The sequence below is a fragment of the Pleurodeles waltl genome, chromosome 4_1, assembly GCF_031143425.1.
Source record: "Pleurodeles waltl isolate 20211129_DDA chromosome 4_1, aPleWal1.hap1.20221129, whole genome shotgun sequence".
Taxonomy (NCBI): Eukaryota; Metazoa; Chordata; class Amphibia; order Caudata; family Salamandridae; genus Pleurodeles; species Pleurodeles waltl.
Window position 1 is genome coordinate 543641828 of NC_090442.1, and position 16434 is coordinate 543658261.

Sequence of the window (16434 nt, forward strand, 5' to 3'; positions counted from 1 at the left end):
AGAACAGCATCACCAAACATCATTGGCAGGGCCAAAAAGTGATGCAACTCCATTGAAATATGGGAACTACTGGCTTTGCTAGTGCTTGATTACTTTTCACTCAGTGATGCATTGGTATTAGAAGCATGGATGGTAGGGTAGTAAGTTACATCAACATTCAAATTTTGTCTTACATTCCATGGCTGTAAATTATGCCTCAATTTAGGTCCATGTAATTATAGCCAAATGACCTTTTGTCAAATCGTTGTTTCTGGCATTTGAAATCGAAGCAGAAGCACTGCTTTTTCAATCTACTATAGCATCTGCTTCTGTTGTAAGCCGAAGCACTGGTCCCATCTGTGCTCTCTACCACCACATGGATGCTCCTCTTCCAGTCTCCCATCTCAGTGTTTATTCCTCGTCCTTCACGTAGACATTATCCTTGTGAACTTCTCATTCATACGATTGACCAATCACATAAGTTGCTTGATCCTTCATCATCAACGCTGAGAGACATGTGAGTGCTCTTCCCTTCCACACACCCCCAAACACTGTGTTCATTCCCCAGTCCTCCGACTGCCTTGGTCCCAGTAAGTGTTCCATTCCTACTTTGCCACACCCCAACAGTGGTTTCTATTACACCCCCACCTAGGACCCTGTCAAGGTGTCCTTCGCCCCATTGTGGTGACCTGTGTCTTGACCTCCCCTCTCCCCCAAATCCCTTTCAGTGTCTCTTTCGCAATTCATTATGATTTTGCAAACAGAACACATCAAAATGACTACTGATTTCTGGCATAATAACATCACAGTTTACAGGGTGCTTGCACCCACTAAAGAATTTCGTCCTTGTTGAGCGAAAGATGATGACTGCCGTATTAGTGATTGCTTCAGTCAATCCATCCTTGGACCTTCTGATGTGTGCTTCTACTTTCACCATTCTTTGCCAGTAACTGTTTTCACATTAGAAGGAGTGAGAGTAGTTTCACTGCACACCTGCAGTTGCCACCTATCAATGATTTCAGTGAAAGGGTAGAAAACATGGACAACTGCACTTAAATGTCTCTATTTGTCTTCGAATGATGCTCGTGGAAAACTCCCTTGGTCATGCGCTTACTACTGGTGGTGCCTCCTTGAAGTCAATCCTGTCACAAACTAAACTACTGTTGTTGAAATACCCTATTTCTGAGGAGAAATCAACACAAACCTGGGTCGAGATGGTTGAGGGAGTACAGAGGCTGACAGACAGGAATGTCACAATATTCTATTAGTATAATTAAAATGGTCATGCTTGGGTTGCATTTTCTTTCTTACTGTGTTTGATATGCTATTGCACCAACCAGGCCTCGTGGTTATGTGAGTACTGTACAGTACTTTGCACACCAGTCATGCACTACTGCTATTCCATCTTCCTTTAGGCGTGGGTCAATGCATGGCAACATGCACTCAAAGAATGTGGAAGTTATTAGTGACTGGGGGCCAGATGTACGAAAGGATTTTACCCATTCTGTGTCTATGGGAAAAAGCTTTCGTACATATGGCCCTGGGAACCCTGTTTTCTTTTGCACTTTAATTAGATTACCCAGGGCTAGTTTTTTAGATGACTGTCCAGCATAGCATGTTTGAGCAGCACAAACTTACACAAAACAGTGGCATAGGTTTGGAACCCAGAAACATTGTGACACGGCAAGCCAGAGCTACATCTAAAAATCGTTTTTTTTTATAACAGAAATTTAGTGGGAAGATAGAATGCTGAGGAGCAAAAACGTAAAATAGAGGGTTTTTCACCTTCGTGGGCACACCTCGAAGATCCTTGTTATTATATTATTGTCGTGGCGGTACAATACTTTGGAAGATGATTAGGGGTCTCAAAGATATGCAGGCAATGATCATAGACCAGTCAGAACTATGGCAGCAGTATACCTTCATCTCTCTTAACTTTGCCCCAGTTCCTATGCTGAGAAAGACAGAGCAACAAAAGTATCATTGTGTTTGAGACTCTGCCTGGTGATCACCCAAAAACTGTAACTCTCGCACTGATTAACCAGAAACCAAAGATCATATGATAATTGTTCAATCATTTCGAACTCCGTGGGCCCAGACCCAGATGATGTGAGACACCCAAATGCCCTGGAGCACCTCAGTGTTTCTCTCAGAACAGGAAGCAAGAGATACAGGTGACCCAGAAAGTGTTAAGAAAAAAAGTGGTTTGAGTAACCTATACAGCCCACGTGACTCTTCACAACTGGGTCACAGGTCAAAGTGCACACGCCAGGGCTGTACAACTAGTGTATGGGGGAAGGTAGTTGGGAATAAGGGAGCAGAGCAGACTAAACAGTCAGATACCAGTCTTCTGGGACTCCTCTGGGATCTTTAAGCTTCTCATGTAGATAAAAGTTCTTTCATTTGAGTGCTGGATCAAGTCAGCTAGGCTGCAGATCCCGCTGTCACCTGGGCAGGCTCTCTCTTTGAGTGAGTTCCCTCGCAGGTCTCAGTTGGCTGATACTAGATCTGTCTGCTCTCAATCAGGTAATTTTTTATCCACTTAAAGATGTTCAACTCTTTATCTAACAAGCAAAGGGCACCAGCCTTGCTGTTCCATTAGCCACAAGCGTAGTCCCAGCACTTAGGGAACAACAACAAAGGTCCACTCCTGACCCTTTGTCTTCTCTCCGTAGTTAGGGCAGCGCTCCGTCTCAAAATTCGAAACAACTTTGAAGGGTGACTCTGCAGAGGACAAGTGCTTATGTGAAAGTGGGGAGCAGGCAGGATGGCAGCTGCCAAATACTGTCACTAACCAGCAGCCTCGTCGTAGCCTGGTAAGCGGGTTATAGCCAGTGGTTAACACAAAATGATAGGGCCCGTATATAATATGACAAGGAACCCCTGAGGCTCCCTTATCTCACAGGTGTTCACAACCTTTAGGCTAAACACGGGGCCCCCTGAAAGGAGGGATTCCCTCTCCTCCACAGGGGCTGCAGACCCATGTGTTAAACCCCTGGTAATACTCTCCACTGTGGGTGAGGGTACATGCCTGGGTTCCCAGTTCAGCAGAATTTAGTACTCTACTGGGGAGACAACGAACCATTGTGAAGTAGCACCAGCCGTCCCTAGTAACACAGACACATAGATATACAGAGGGACAGAATACACATTGATCATCTGTATTTTACAAGGTGAATCAATACACAGCATGCTCATCAATTCAGTTAGCATTAACGTGCACATCGTTCTTCTGTTCTGTCGACATCTCCAAAAGCCAAGTGATGTGGCTCCCTCCGTGAAAATGACAGCATACTTCCATAACATAAGTGCAGCTTGGCAGAGGCGGCATGGGCCCTGGCATCTCACAGCCCTTGGGTGAAGGACTTGGGCCAGGGCGCTTGAACTACACACGTTCTAGGCAATTTTGCACTTGCACGGGAAATTTCTTAGCAATCTTAATTAAATATTTGCTCGGAGTGACTGGTACAAAGTGGTGTTTATGCATTATTCAGTTCGTGTAAATGTCCGTTCAACCCTTGCCCTTATTACATATCTCAATGGAAATTGCCTGCAAACTGCGCAAAATTCTCCAGTCGGAGTTCAGAATTGCCTCGTGCAGGTGCAATGTATGTGCAGGTGCAATGTATGTGAATAAATCGCTGCTTTCCCGCCTTTTACAGGGACTATGTATTAACTAAGGCATCGGATGTCACAGGAGACGTTTAACTAATGGGGTCTGCCATATTTCAGTGGGTGAAGGGGACACACATGAACAATGTGAGAACTGAGCGACACTTCTCTGCAGTATCAGAGAAATAGAAGCACCGGTTAAAGTCGATGTCACGTGGCTAAGTGGAACATTGACCAGGAAAGGAGCTGGGACGCTCGCAGTGTGGGGCAGGTGGGCCTAGATCAAAAATGACCATTTTAAAGCCAGCAGTTCATCCTGAGTTCTGGTAGGCAGGACGCAATAAACTATGCCGTATAGCCAAGTGATGGCATGAGCAGCACTGTGCGCAAAGTGAGTCTGTGTGCAGAAAAAGCAACAGACTGCAACAAATTAAACATGGGTGCAGGATATTCTGCTGCTTGGGATCAGCAGCAGAATTTGGGTTTCTTAGGCATTCTGATATTTGAGGTGTTGGACACAGAACAGTACAGTGTGACTGACTGCATTACAGAATCTAGGATGTGCCGATAAAGGGGGTCGGTAACATGTAAGCTGATAAACTACAAAAGAGCACAATTCCATGGCTGGTTGGTGTTTACATGACATGATGAATATTTACATGATCACACATATTTAAAATATGAGACACATTTATGGAAATAGATTTGTCGAGCATCTCAAGGCTGTGGATGGGTTTAAGCCCAGATATTTAAGGTGCAGATATCTACACTGTAACATCTAGGCCACATCTCCCAGGTGAAACGTTTCCCACATTGCCCAGGCAGAGCTTTGGTTTTGTGGAGTCGTATGAAGATGACCAGCCCTAGATGACCACCATCAGAGGGGCGCATGGTTATGGTTCTTTCAAAGGGCAGCCCATGTATTAAAGCTTGTAAAGTCAAACCCTTCAAAAATAAACTGACTCTGAGTGCTGCACCTACAACACAGAGTTAAATGAATAAAGGAACGACAGAAAAAGAACAGAAAGAAAACAATAAAACATGGCTCAAGAGAAGTACAATCATAAAAAATGTATTATGTAAAATTGACTCAACAAAAGGAATTTGCAAGAGCAAAATCATTCATTGTATGACGTAACCCGGCTGTGGGCGCTCAGCTCTCCAAATAATAGAAGCTTTAACTGAGATTATATGTTTTTGGTTTTGAGAAAATCTGCCCTTTGTGCTCTCGGTAAGGCCATGGAGGTCGAGTAAAGATGTCTCTTTGGAGACTGAAGATGAGTGAGAGATACGGTGAGCCAAACGGACAGAGGAAGGGTTTTACAGGCATTTCCGCAGATTCTACACCCATTTGTGCATAATGTTGCACACAAAACTGAGTACCCGAGTGATTTGACCTTTGGTGCCCTTTGTGACTTTTAACTCACACTCTCCACAAGGAAGCACCAGAAAGAGGAAATAAATTGAGAATATTTACTGCTCTAGGAGCACCCTCTGATTCCATTTCCTAGCTGCTCTGAAGCAATAGCAGGAGTGCTGAGTGGCAAAGACGGGGCAGTGCTTGGTGAAATACCCACGCACTGCCCATCCTCACCCCCTCAGCACACCTGAGTCCAGCGCTCACTCAGCTGCTGCTGAACCGGAAGCACACCCATCACTGATTCTCATCAACATTTACAGAGTGCAGTCAGAATAGAGAAGGCTGTCTACCTCCAGATAGGGCCATACCTTCAGCCAAACATATTTTGTCGTCTGCGAATGGGGCTGAATTATAAGAAACCATGTAACGTGAGCACTGCAGTGCACCATGAACACCACAGCAATGTCCACAAGTCCTGACAAACTGAGCCCTAGGGCTTGATGTGGAAACCAGAGTTTGTGAGGAAACTGGAGGCGGAAAGGCAGGGAGAAGGGAAGCGAGTCAATAGCAGGAAATGAAATGGCAAGTGAATGAGGTGTGTTCTACAGCCTCATAATCATTCCTTTTTCAGCATTTGTTACACAAATAAAACAATATGCATGAAAGTAATAACAAGCTGCTACATTACTAATGCAATAAATAAAGCGACACATTGAACTCAACTTATCTACCATAATAAGAGTGTTTGCACCGACTCCTATATAGTGAATGAGTGACTGACGAGAGTGGATAACTGCACTTTGAATATCTACAACTGTTACAATTTCGGGTACGCATTCTAGACTGGGAAACTGATGCTCATTACAAGTTTATGGGAAAACCGCATTAGAAATGCTGCATCCTAGATACCCACACCGCAGAGAATGGTAGCTACTGGGTGCAATATTACCACACGATGATTGAGTATAATCTCAGGAATGAGGAATAAATGTGTGACTCTGAGTTCCAGGCCGATTCCCCCATGTTTTGTCCTTAACCTCTGCTTTTTCCCTCAAAAAATATCACCAGATTTTACCAGGCGAAAGGTGCCGGCAGAAAAACTTGATTGCACGGGTTTTCCTGTAGTCCTGTATTCTAGATTTAGCCAGTGGGCCTGCAACTGTCATCACCAGATGAGTCAGGATTTACAAGGAGCTCGCAATGAATAAGTGTCACATTTTACCGGTAGGCGACACAGCATTGTTGCTCTCCACTACACTATCATTTTGGAAGTACATGGAGCCAGCAGTATTTGACATTCGTTTGATCAGAGGCTTATCTGACCCCGTGGTTGCTGTTCGCTTAATGACATCAGGTCTCAGTTAAACGCTACTGCCCATCAACTAACGCCACATTCACATGTTGGCACCCTGCTGGATAATCTAAGAAAAGCAGATTGAGATGGGCACCTAGAGAAGACATCCCTATCGGCGCCCACAGGAGCCCCATCCGGTGTGCTATTCGACTCCACTACCCCTGGGTACAGGCGCTGCACATGATCTACGGATAACTGGAGGATTGTAGCTTCCTGCAGACTCAAAAGAACACAACCTCGTGGTTGGCCTAATGAAATAATGGTTGATGCTGCTTGTGTGAGCACAGGCCTCAAATGCATTTGCTTTGTGTTAAATGTGGCTTTGTGCGTCTCCCATTGCAGGCTCATTGCCCTGAGACAAATCTTTACTCTGTGTCAATACATGAACGCTGGTAAACATATTTAGGTGGCACCTGCGTGCTTCTTCTATCATTTCTATAGAAATGTCAAAACAATTAACATGGAGGCCATTGTTGATGAGTGTGCTAATGCAGTAAACAAAGGATCCACAGCAGGTCTATGATGATCCTGCAATTGTTCCTGTAATACCATCTTTTCGAGGGGCCCTGTTGACATCATATGCTCAATGTCTAATATAAAGGGGTTAGTAAGCACCACCAGAACCCTAATAAATACATTTATGACATTGATGCTTGGTGGCGAGCTATATAATTTTAAGTTACACAATAAATTAGAACATTTTGGTTTATGCTCAGACAATTCCTTGAAAACTGCATGGCCTCTCACCATAGGAGCCCTAGTGCTTTCAGGGTCCTCTCCTGGTGCCACATAATCTTTTACTTCTTTCTTTAATTATTACTACTACTAGTCCTATGAGTACTACTGTCATTAAAAACTACTTGTACTGTCTGTAATATTATACCTATTGCTACTAATAAATTACTACTTTCATCACTACTTATATAAGTAGTGCTGGTACTCCTATTATTAGTGCTAGGTCTGGCACTGGGGTGACCTATTGCTATTTATTATTACCATTACTACAAATACAACTACTGTTGCTGAGACTTGTATTATTAATATTACTTCCTTAATCGTGCTAGTTCTACTAAAGCAGTAGTTCCCAACCTTTTGACTTCTGTGGACCCCCACTTCATCATCACTGGAACCTGGGGACCCCCACTGGACCATTATTGGAAGCCGGGGACCCCACCCTGAACATTGTTGATGATTTGAAACTCAAAAGAATACATAAAACATGCAGAAACAAGCATTCGTCAAACACAAATGATAACACATTTTATTTAATTTGCAAACAAATATGCTGCTTTCAGGAATCAATCTGAGGGTACTAATTTAATTTTTCGCCCTAAATTTCAAATTCCTTGACATTTACAGTACGTTTTAAAAATTTCAGTTGTTTATTAAGCCACTTTATTTATATACAATGTAATAGTCTAATATTATTTAATTTTCTAAGCAGTTGGGGACCCCCTGAGGAGGCTTCATGGATCCCCAGGGGTTCCCGGACCACAGGTTGGGAACCACTGTACTACAACACTACTACAATTAAAGCTACTTGGCCCTACACTACTAGCAATTTTGGTATTCCTCCTGCCTCTTCCCCTACTCCTACTCTGAATGCTGGATTCAGGTTTTTTTTTTTACATCTAGTAATGGTTTCCAAACCCAACATTGAGGGGGATTAGCTCGTTTGCATGCATTATGAGTCTGGGGTCCTTTAAAATACAAGAGATGGAAAAACTAGAACAAAAGCAGGAGTGGCCGTAGCAGGCATCGGGTGTTTCCCCGGGAGGATGGAAAGGTGAAGGGCCGCTTTTGTTACTGGGGGCTGGTTTTGTAGCAGTGCAGCAGTGTAAAAGGCTCTACAGAGTTCCTTTCATATCCAACAGTTTTAGGCAACAATAAAAGTGCCAAGATATAACTCTGGTGATTAATGCACCTGCTGGCAAGAGATGGAATTTATATCTTGGGGCAGTTTCAACTCATTTAAGGTAGCACAGAGGGTTAATATGCCTGCTGCAAAGAACGTGTACTATGCAGATTGCAGAACAGTATTTTATCTGCATAGTTCAGTAGGATGCTGCTTTTGTCACACAGATCCTTTTGTTACTGTGTAGTTCATAAGTTACAATCATAATCTAGCACAATGAGCTCTGAACTGCCATCAAATAGCTGCATGCAAACTGCATGGTACAGGTTAGAAAGTTATGTTTTTTTCCTAGTATTTGATTATCCTAATTTTGCTACAAAGGTTTTGTTTGCAACTTCCTCCATGCATAATGCAAGAGGAAGGGGAGGAGGGGAACGGAGACAAGGTAAAAATAAAAAAATAACTTGCCTTGCCTCCGTCTCTGCCACCTCGTGCTCCTCTTCTTCCGGTATCCCAGCAGTGAATGTTGGGACCACGAGCAGCAAAACCTTGCATGAAAGAAGCATCAGGATTGGTCTAAGCGGCAGTGACTGCCACTCAGACACAGCCCTGGGGTCTATGCAGTTTCTCCAGCCCAGCTGTGTACACAGCCAGGTTGGAAGAAACCTAAGTGTGCAAATGTGTCTGGCCAGCCTCAGGCGGGTCGTCCAAACACACATGCGCACTTAGGTGCACTCTCCGCTCCCTCCCCATGCCACCTCCCGAGGCCCAGCCCCACCTCTCCCTGCACTGCTGACTGTGCAGAAGCAGACATATACAATGATCTATTGTTTTATTTGTTTGCTTCTGGCACAGCTCTCTCTCTCTCTCTCTCTCTCTCTCTCTCTCTCTCTCTCTCTCTCTCTCTCTCCTCTCTCTCTCTCTCTCTCTCTCTCTCTCTCTCTCTTCTCTCTCTCTCTCTCTCTCTCTCTCTCTCTCTCTCTCTCTCTCTCTCTCTCTCTCTCTCTCTCTCTCTCTCTCTCTCTCTCCATCTCTCCTCTCTCTCTCTCTCTCTCTCTCCTCTCTCTCTCCTCTCTCTCTCTCTCTCTCTCTCTCTCCTCTCTCTCTCTCTCTCTCTCTCTCTCCTCCTCTCTCTCTCCTCTCTCTCTCTCTCTCTCTCTCTCTCTCTCTCTCTCTCTCTCTTCCTCCAACAGAGGAGAGGGCCTGGTGCTCTGTGAGGTCATCATTTACTATGCTTTAAAAAATAATTGAATATATAATGAAAAATGTGTTTCTCATCCACCAAGCTCCATTTTAGTGGTCAGTCTCGCTCGCTATGTACCCTATGGGGGATGGTCTGGCAAAATTCTCCAGTGCTACTTTGGGTTCCCAATCCGGCCCTGCACCGGAACGTGTCTCCCTGGAGCACACCCTGCAGTCTGCGATGTTGGCCTACGCACTTCTTACAGGTTTTCTGCCCGCATAAAGCGCTTTTACTGAAGGGGTTAACTAGTTCGTGACTCAACACATCTCTGACAGCGCCAGTCCATCGGGGAAGCAATTCACTATTTGAACATGTTGTTGCGTGATATGGTGTCATTTCTGCGCTGTTTCCATGTGTCAAAACTGCAGAGGAGAAACAGGTGTGCACCTCCTGGTTGTCTTATCAGGAGGCTATGTGTAATAATGAGGCGGAGCAGCGTAGGTGCAGATAATCGGCAGTGGGTTGAAGGAATGAATCCAGAACAGGAGCCCGCGCCTTCAGCGCTCAGACAACGGCATCTTTCCGTGCTCGGGGCTCCTGCTCTGCTGTCATCGCGCAGGGCCTACAGAAACCAGGGCAGCGGGCACCATTCACTAGGAGGCAGCTATGCCAGGACCAACCCTGCTAATCCGAGTGTGAATCAGCGCAGCAGCGCGAGCATGACCTCAGGGCACGAGATGATGAACAGGACAAGAAGCCGCTCCGTTAATCACCGTGCACCTGCAATAACCGCGCCGATAAAAGGCATTTTGAAATAGGCGGTGAGGTCACTGCTTTGGCAGCCAATCACATAGCCGGAGAACTTTTTCCTGCCAGTGGACGCCCATATGGGCAACTCGGGCACCCACGAGGTTGTTGCTGTTATCCGGGTCTTTGTTTAAACACTTAAACTGCGAGCCAGTCAAACATAAGGTAAGAGCAACTTCCACCTAACGTGCTACATCGCTGCTCCATCTCAATGGCTGTGCAGGCGTCCCTACAATTAGATCGTGTAAAACGAATGTGTCTGACACGCCCCACGATGTGGCTTGATAGTCTCGTCGAGGAACGAACAGGGTCAATGTCACCCAACTAGAAGTGACCGATTTACGTATCAAAGAATGTTTCTAGCACCTAAATATTGTTTACTGTGTGTGTCCTGAAAAGAAATACGACACGATGTCGTACAAGTTAAATTAGTAAACAACCAGGCAGGCGCCAGTGTCCTCAAGGTCATAAAACACATCTTAGGGAACTTGAGGCAGTTTAAAGAAAAAGGCTGTCCTTCCTCACACTCATTATGACCATCTGTGCCAATTGGGTGGTGTGGTGGGCAAAAAAAACGATGGATTAAACCCAGATCTTTGCAAATGGGGAGAATGTTTACATTGTTCAGCAGTCTGTCCATCATGCACACTGCACCTCTGGATTTAAGCTAGCTTGGCTGATAAAAGGTGAGACCCTGAAACAAGTCCCTGGATGCTTGATTCCGGTCTAGAGAAGACCTGGCTTGGCAGCTCAGGCTGGACTGTTCCCATGGGGAACAGGGTCAAGACTGATTTGCATATGGCTTGGCACAAACTGGGGTGGCGTAGTGGGCAAAAAAAACAATGGATTAAACCCAGAACTTTGCGAATAGGGGTGAATGTCTACATTGTTGAGCATTCTGTCCATCATGCACACTGCACCACTGGATTTAAGCTAGCTTGGCTGATAAAATGTGAGACCCTGAAACAAGTCCCTGGATGCTTGATTCCGGTCTAGAGAAGACCTGGCTTGCCAGCTCAGGCTGGACTGTTCCCATGGGGAACATGGTCAAGACTGATTTGCATATGGCTCGGCCCAAACTGGGGTGGTGCGGTGGGCAAAAAAAACGATGGATTAAACCAAGATCTTTGCAACTGGGGGTGAATGTTTGCATTGTTCAGCATTCCATCCATCATCGGTTCTTTTTGGTTTTGCCGCCCTAAGTGGGAAGGGAATGCACAGACATGGGTCTCATGCTCACTGCAAGACTGGATTCAAACTAGCCTAGCTGAAGAGGGGTGATACCCTGGAACCAGTCCCAGGATGCTTGAATCCAGTCCAGGGAGGACCTAGCTTGGCAGTTTGGGCTGGACTGTTCCCATGGGGAACAGGTTCAAGACTGGTTTGTATATGGCTGGGCCCAAACTAGAGTGGCAATGAGGGCAAAAAATAACAGATTAAACCCAGATCTTTGTGACTGGGGGTGAATGTTTGCATTGTTCAGCATTTCATCCATCATCTGTTCTTTTTGCTACTGTAGAATCTGTGGCACCCTATTGTGCTCCAGGCCATCAACCATCACTTGCCTCAGAACAGTTCTAACCTACTGGTTATTGTCTGTCATCTAAGTCATGGGCCTTACAAAGAGAGAAACAGGACCGTATATAAAGTTACTGACTAAACCTAAGGTCAGATATCAAACAGCACATTTGTCAACACATCTCCCATCCATCCAGTTTCCCATTAAATGTTATTCCAGTGATAACAGATGGGACTTCAAAAGCGTTTTTTTTTTCAAGTGATGGAAAAGCAGTCCAATGTCAGCAGCCACATACTGCATTCTGAGAAAGCTAGATATCTCCCATTCTCGCGGTAATCTACAAAATATGCTAATATTAAATAATATGCTGTGTAATTCTAAGACGGTAATACACCCAATGTCTGAGTTCAGTGAGTAAAATAAACATTCCCATTCAGCAAATAAACACTGTGATGTATGTTGTGTTGGTAACTGATTTTGTTCTCTTGCACAATGTGGAAAGTTTAGGCCTTCAACTGGTTGTTGTTCTTGCTAACCTGTCTTAGTCACGCCGTGTTTCGTTCTTCTGTTGAAATGGTGACTAATAGTTTACCTACTTGCTACATAATCATGCATAATAATATCTTAGTTGAAGAACTTGAACAATAAATCAAGTCATGCTGGGAAAACATAGGTTGTGGTTTGGGGTAACAGAAGTATATCTTCATTCACCTTTTCCTTTTGCACCTGTGTCAGGCATTTAGCCGTGCATCCTATTTGATAAACTTGGTAGAGTTCCACTTTAGAGGAACTTGACTGACATGTCTGGGTTACTATCAATTAGAGTTGACATGCTTGGCAGTGTAAAAACTGGACCTTCATAGTTGGTGAGCCCATATTTAGAAAACAGCTAAGATTGCAGATCTTTATCTTGCATAAATTGAAGTACTCAGCATTATCTTTTTTTCATCAAAACATTTGCATTCTGGGTCTATTATATATTTCCCAAATATCTAAATTATATAGCATAGCACTTTCGTGCCCATTTGGGCCTTGGTCAAACTTTTTGCATTTTCTAAATAAATATCAACACACGTTGGAAGCCATGAAGTTCAGCACTTATGATGCTCAACTAGCCCTCATCAAGCACAGCCACTGACCAAATTATGACACGCGAACCCTCACATTAATACATTCGCCACCATATAAACTAAATACACACCACCACCTATAATATCACACAGCCATACCAAACTATATATACACTCTAGACCAGAATACACACAACTGTGCCTCCCCAAATTCGTCACACCCTTTGCAAAATCCATGCCTACACTTCTCACCCCCAAAGAAAAGTCCATGCAGCCTCCCCAAGCCAGCCCAAAGGTAAATACCCCCCCTCACCTCCCTCCGACCAGCATGTGAAAAATAAAAGGAAGTACGTGCGGCGTTATTCATTCCCTTCATACCCCCACAAGGTAGAGTACACACACTCGTCCCCACTGTTCTACGAAAACTAACCGACAACAAAGGTAAAACGCAAGCAGCGCCTCCAGCTACTCCTGAATTAAACTGCATGCACCTACTCACATAATCCCTGTGCCGCACAACGAAATGCATGACCCTACTACTACCCAACCTCACATTCAAGCAAGATGACACACATTTACCCCTACTCAAAACCTTACACCATAATGCGCCTGCTACTTCCCAAACTCTCTGGCTTCGAAAACACGCCATTGCCACTACCCATAAATCGATCACCTAGGACCGACATACATCATTAAAAAATAAACGACAAAAATCGCCCCCTCATCGCCCGCCCACATCACACACACACAACCTCTCCACCCAAAAGGAATACCACAACTGTATAACGGTGATTCGGCCAAATTAACTTTCGTGTTAGAGAAATAGACTCATCCACCGTCCTACTAAGCGACCACCATCTAAAATCAGCTGAGGAAAAGAAAAACGCTAGTCCCGAAGCGAAGTCCGTGCATCCACCCATACTCATATCCGCTTGCATCAATGTAAATTGCACACCTATTCCTCATCCACAGGATGTATCGGTACCGAAACCCTCTACTAAGAACAGACCATCTCCCAAATCCATATCGAGCCGTTAAATTGCTCCCAAACTTGCTGTTTCAGATCAAATGCCTACTCACCTGTCCCTTCCTAATCACTTTACCTGCAAATCAAACTATACATCGTCTGTCCCCATAAAACTAGGTGCGCCCGCCACGTCCCCAGCCCCTCGCCCCACGCTGCGTGCACCTGCCGGGACCCTGCCAGGAAGGCTCAGGGTCTGTGCAGATAGCTGCCTACCTCGCGGCACTGGTGCAGCCCGGGTCCAGAGGAGCGGGGTGAGCCGCGGGCGCCCCCTGCCTGCCAGGGGCGCATCTTCCTCCAGCTCCCGTTGTGGCTGCCGCGGGCTCCCGGGGCTCTCCTCTCCCGGCAGACTGTGGGCTCCTCGGACTCCTGCCCGCGCTCTGTCTCCTCAGCGCCAGCCTGTGTGTGCACCGAGGGGCTGAGCCACCGCCTCCCCTCCCTCCTCCACACGTGCCTGGGCTGCGAGTCACTTCGTGAGAGGCGGGGGCGTCGATACTACAAGGGTGCTGAGGGCAGCGATGCCCGCCCCTGCCTTACCCAGGATTGAGACCCGTTTACCACCACTAGCGCCCGCTGCGTGCCCCTGAGCCGGGGCTTCCTCAGACCCCGAGCACCAGGGAGCTCGGCGGGGAGCTCTGCTTCATCCAACTACGGTGCAGAAGGACGCAGATGCACATGGGGTTTTGTCTTGGGCTTCTCAGGTCCTTGCCCTGCCAGACGAAGAACGTGTTAGTTATTAGTCTAGAAAGTTCTGTGTCTTAGCGTATTTACTATGTACGATTTTACTCCCGAGGAATCTAAACTTCCTAGCGGGAAGTCTTTGCCCGTGCCCTGCAGCGCCAAGTGTCAGCAACTGATATGTGCTGATAGCAATCAACGAAAGTCGGTTGTCCCGTATGTAGCAGTGCGTTTTGTTCCTTTTTAGATCAGGCTTTGCCCAGAGACTTGCTTGCGTTTTCAAATTCTGTAAGTTTGTCTAGTTTTGTCCCTGTTTTCGTAATACAATTACAAACTCACGCACCATAGAAGGCGCAGGAATCTACTTCTGTGAGTTAAACACCCGTATGAAGTGGGTATCACTCAAAGATAAGGAGAGTTTGACGGGTCATTAGCGTGTTTTTTAGATTTCTGCACAGAGGATATGAGCTTCATGTAATAAGCGGCACTGTCCAACCGCTAGTATGGGGTTTAAGTCAGGCTTTATTATTTGACCAAAACTCGTGTGATTTTTGGCAAATCGTCCTTTGTAGACAAATATAACTATGTGAAGTATAATTGTGTAAACATGCATTTAATATGCACTCTGTTGTATCGTCTAACTTCCTCCTAATAATGTTAATTGTTTCGCAAATAAGTTGGTGATATTTTCACACTTCCTCATACAAAGAATTCCAGAGCATTGGTCTTTACTTGCACATGACATGGCGACGTAGACATCATTGGCATATTACGAGGCACAAATACTTCTATGAGGTACTCATTTTGAGAATAAAGATGGAAACGTAGAATTTCTAGCACTAGTGGGCCTCATCATTTTGAACAGGTGCGACCCGGAGGCTGGGATTGCACAGCGCCTCATCAGCCCGCATTCAAAACCATCTCTAAGATGTTGGCACCTGTGTACTTACTTGTCTTCAATATAGTCATGTGGGCAAACTCTAGCAATTTATAAATGGTCCCAAATCTGGACTTTGCTCAGTTGTTACCTCTAAATATCAACGTTTCATCTCGAAATCATCACTGCATTGAGTTAAGCCTAGAGGTGGGATAGCTGCTGAAAGCTCGAGCCTGAAGCTTGACTCTGAGGCAGCTTGAGGTCCTGTTGGAACCTCGAGCCCATAGTGAGCTGAGCTTTCATGTACCTTCTGCCTGTTACCCCTCGCTCTACTCTCATGCACAAAGGTAAACAAATATATATATATATCTGAGGTAAAAAGGAGAGACAAATAGGTGCTCATTTAATAGCCGATTTGTAAAAAAGTGAAACAAGAAAACCTGGATTTTTTGCTGCTTTCCTGCTTAACCAAATTATATGATCTTAAGCAAATATTTTATTTTACCAATCCTCCTTTTCTTCACTATTGCGTATAAAACCACCTTCAAATATGTGAGTTCTGAATATTAGCTGTACAAAAACCTGCTCTGTTTAGTAGACTGCTCTATGTTTAAGAATCTGGGCTACAAATAGACCGGGTTCACATGACAACTGTCTTGCCTTTTAGTTCACTAATGGCACTGTCACCACAGTAGGGAAGGGATCAACAGATAAATTGGGGCAAACCCAATAGCCCTGGGAACATATATATATATATATATATTCATATATATATATATATATATACAACAATGAATGAAGGATATCTGGGGAGAAGCGTTTCACTGCCTAAGCTTCTATGGTAAAACCACTACTTTTAACTTTTAGTGCAATCTGATAGATTTATTAATTACTGCATGAATATTAATTGATTCAGATAAAACACAAAATGATAGGTGCTTCAAAGGACAGCACAGTGAAAGTTGTAAGTGATAAATGTGTAAAAGTATGCTAATGTTTCTTAAAAAGAAGAACAATGCAATGCAATTGTTAACAAAATAGTGCATAAATTCATTAGAGCGGACTCAAATTGAAAGCTCACTTTATTACATTACACTGAATTTATAGTCAACAACT

General features: G+C 44.7%; 1 protein-coding gene across 1 annotated transcript in view; it reads right to left on the reverse strand.

Annotated features, from left to right (window-relative positions):
* The window catches only part of MET (MET proto-oncogene, receptor tyrosine kinase), a 412414-nt gene extending 398109 nt beyond the window's left edge, over positions 1-14305 (reverse strand). The window contains exon 1 of the mRNA XM_069228922.1: positions 13980-14305. Within this exon, the coding sequence (XP_069085023.1) occupies positions 13980-14054 (75 nt within the window). The 5' untranslated portion in view covers positions 14055-14305. The remainder of the gene's footprint in view (positions 1-13979) is intronic.
* Positions 14306-16434: the final 2129 nt, after the last annotated feature.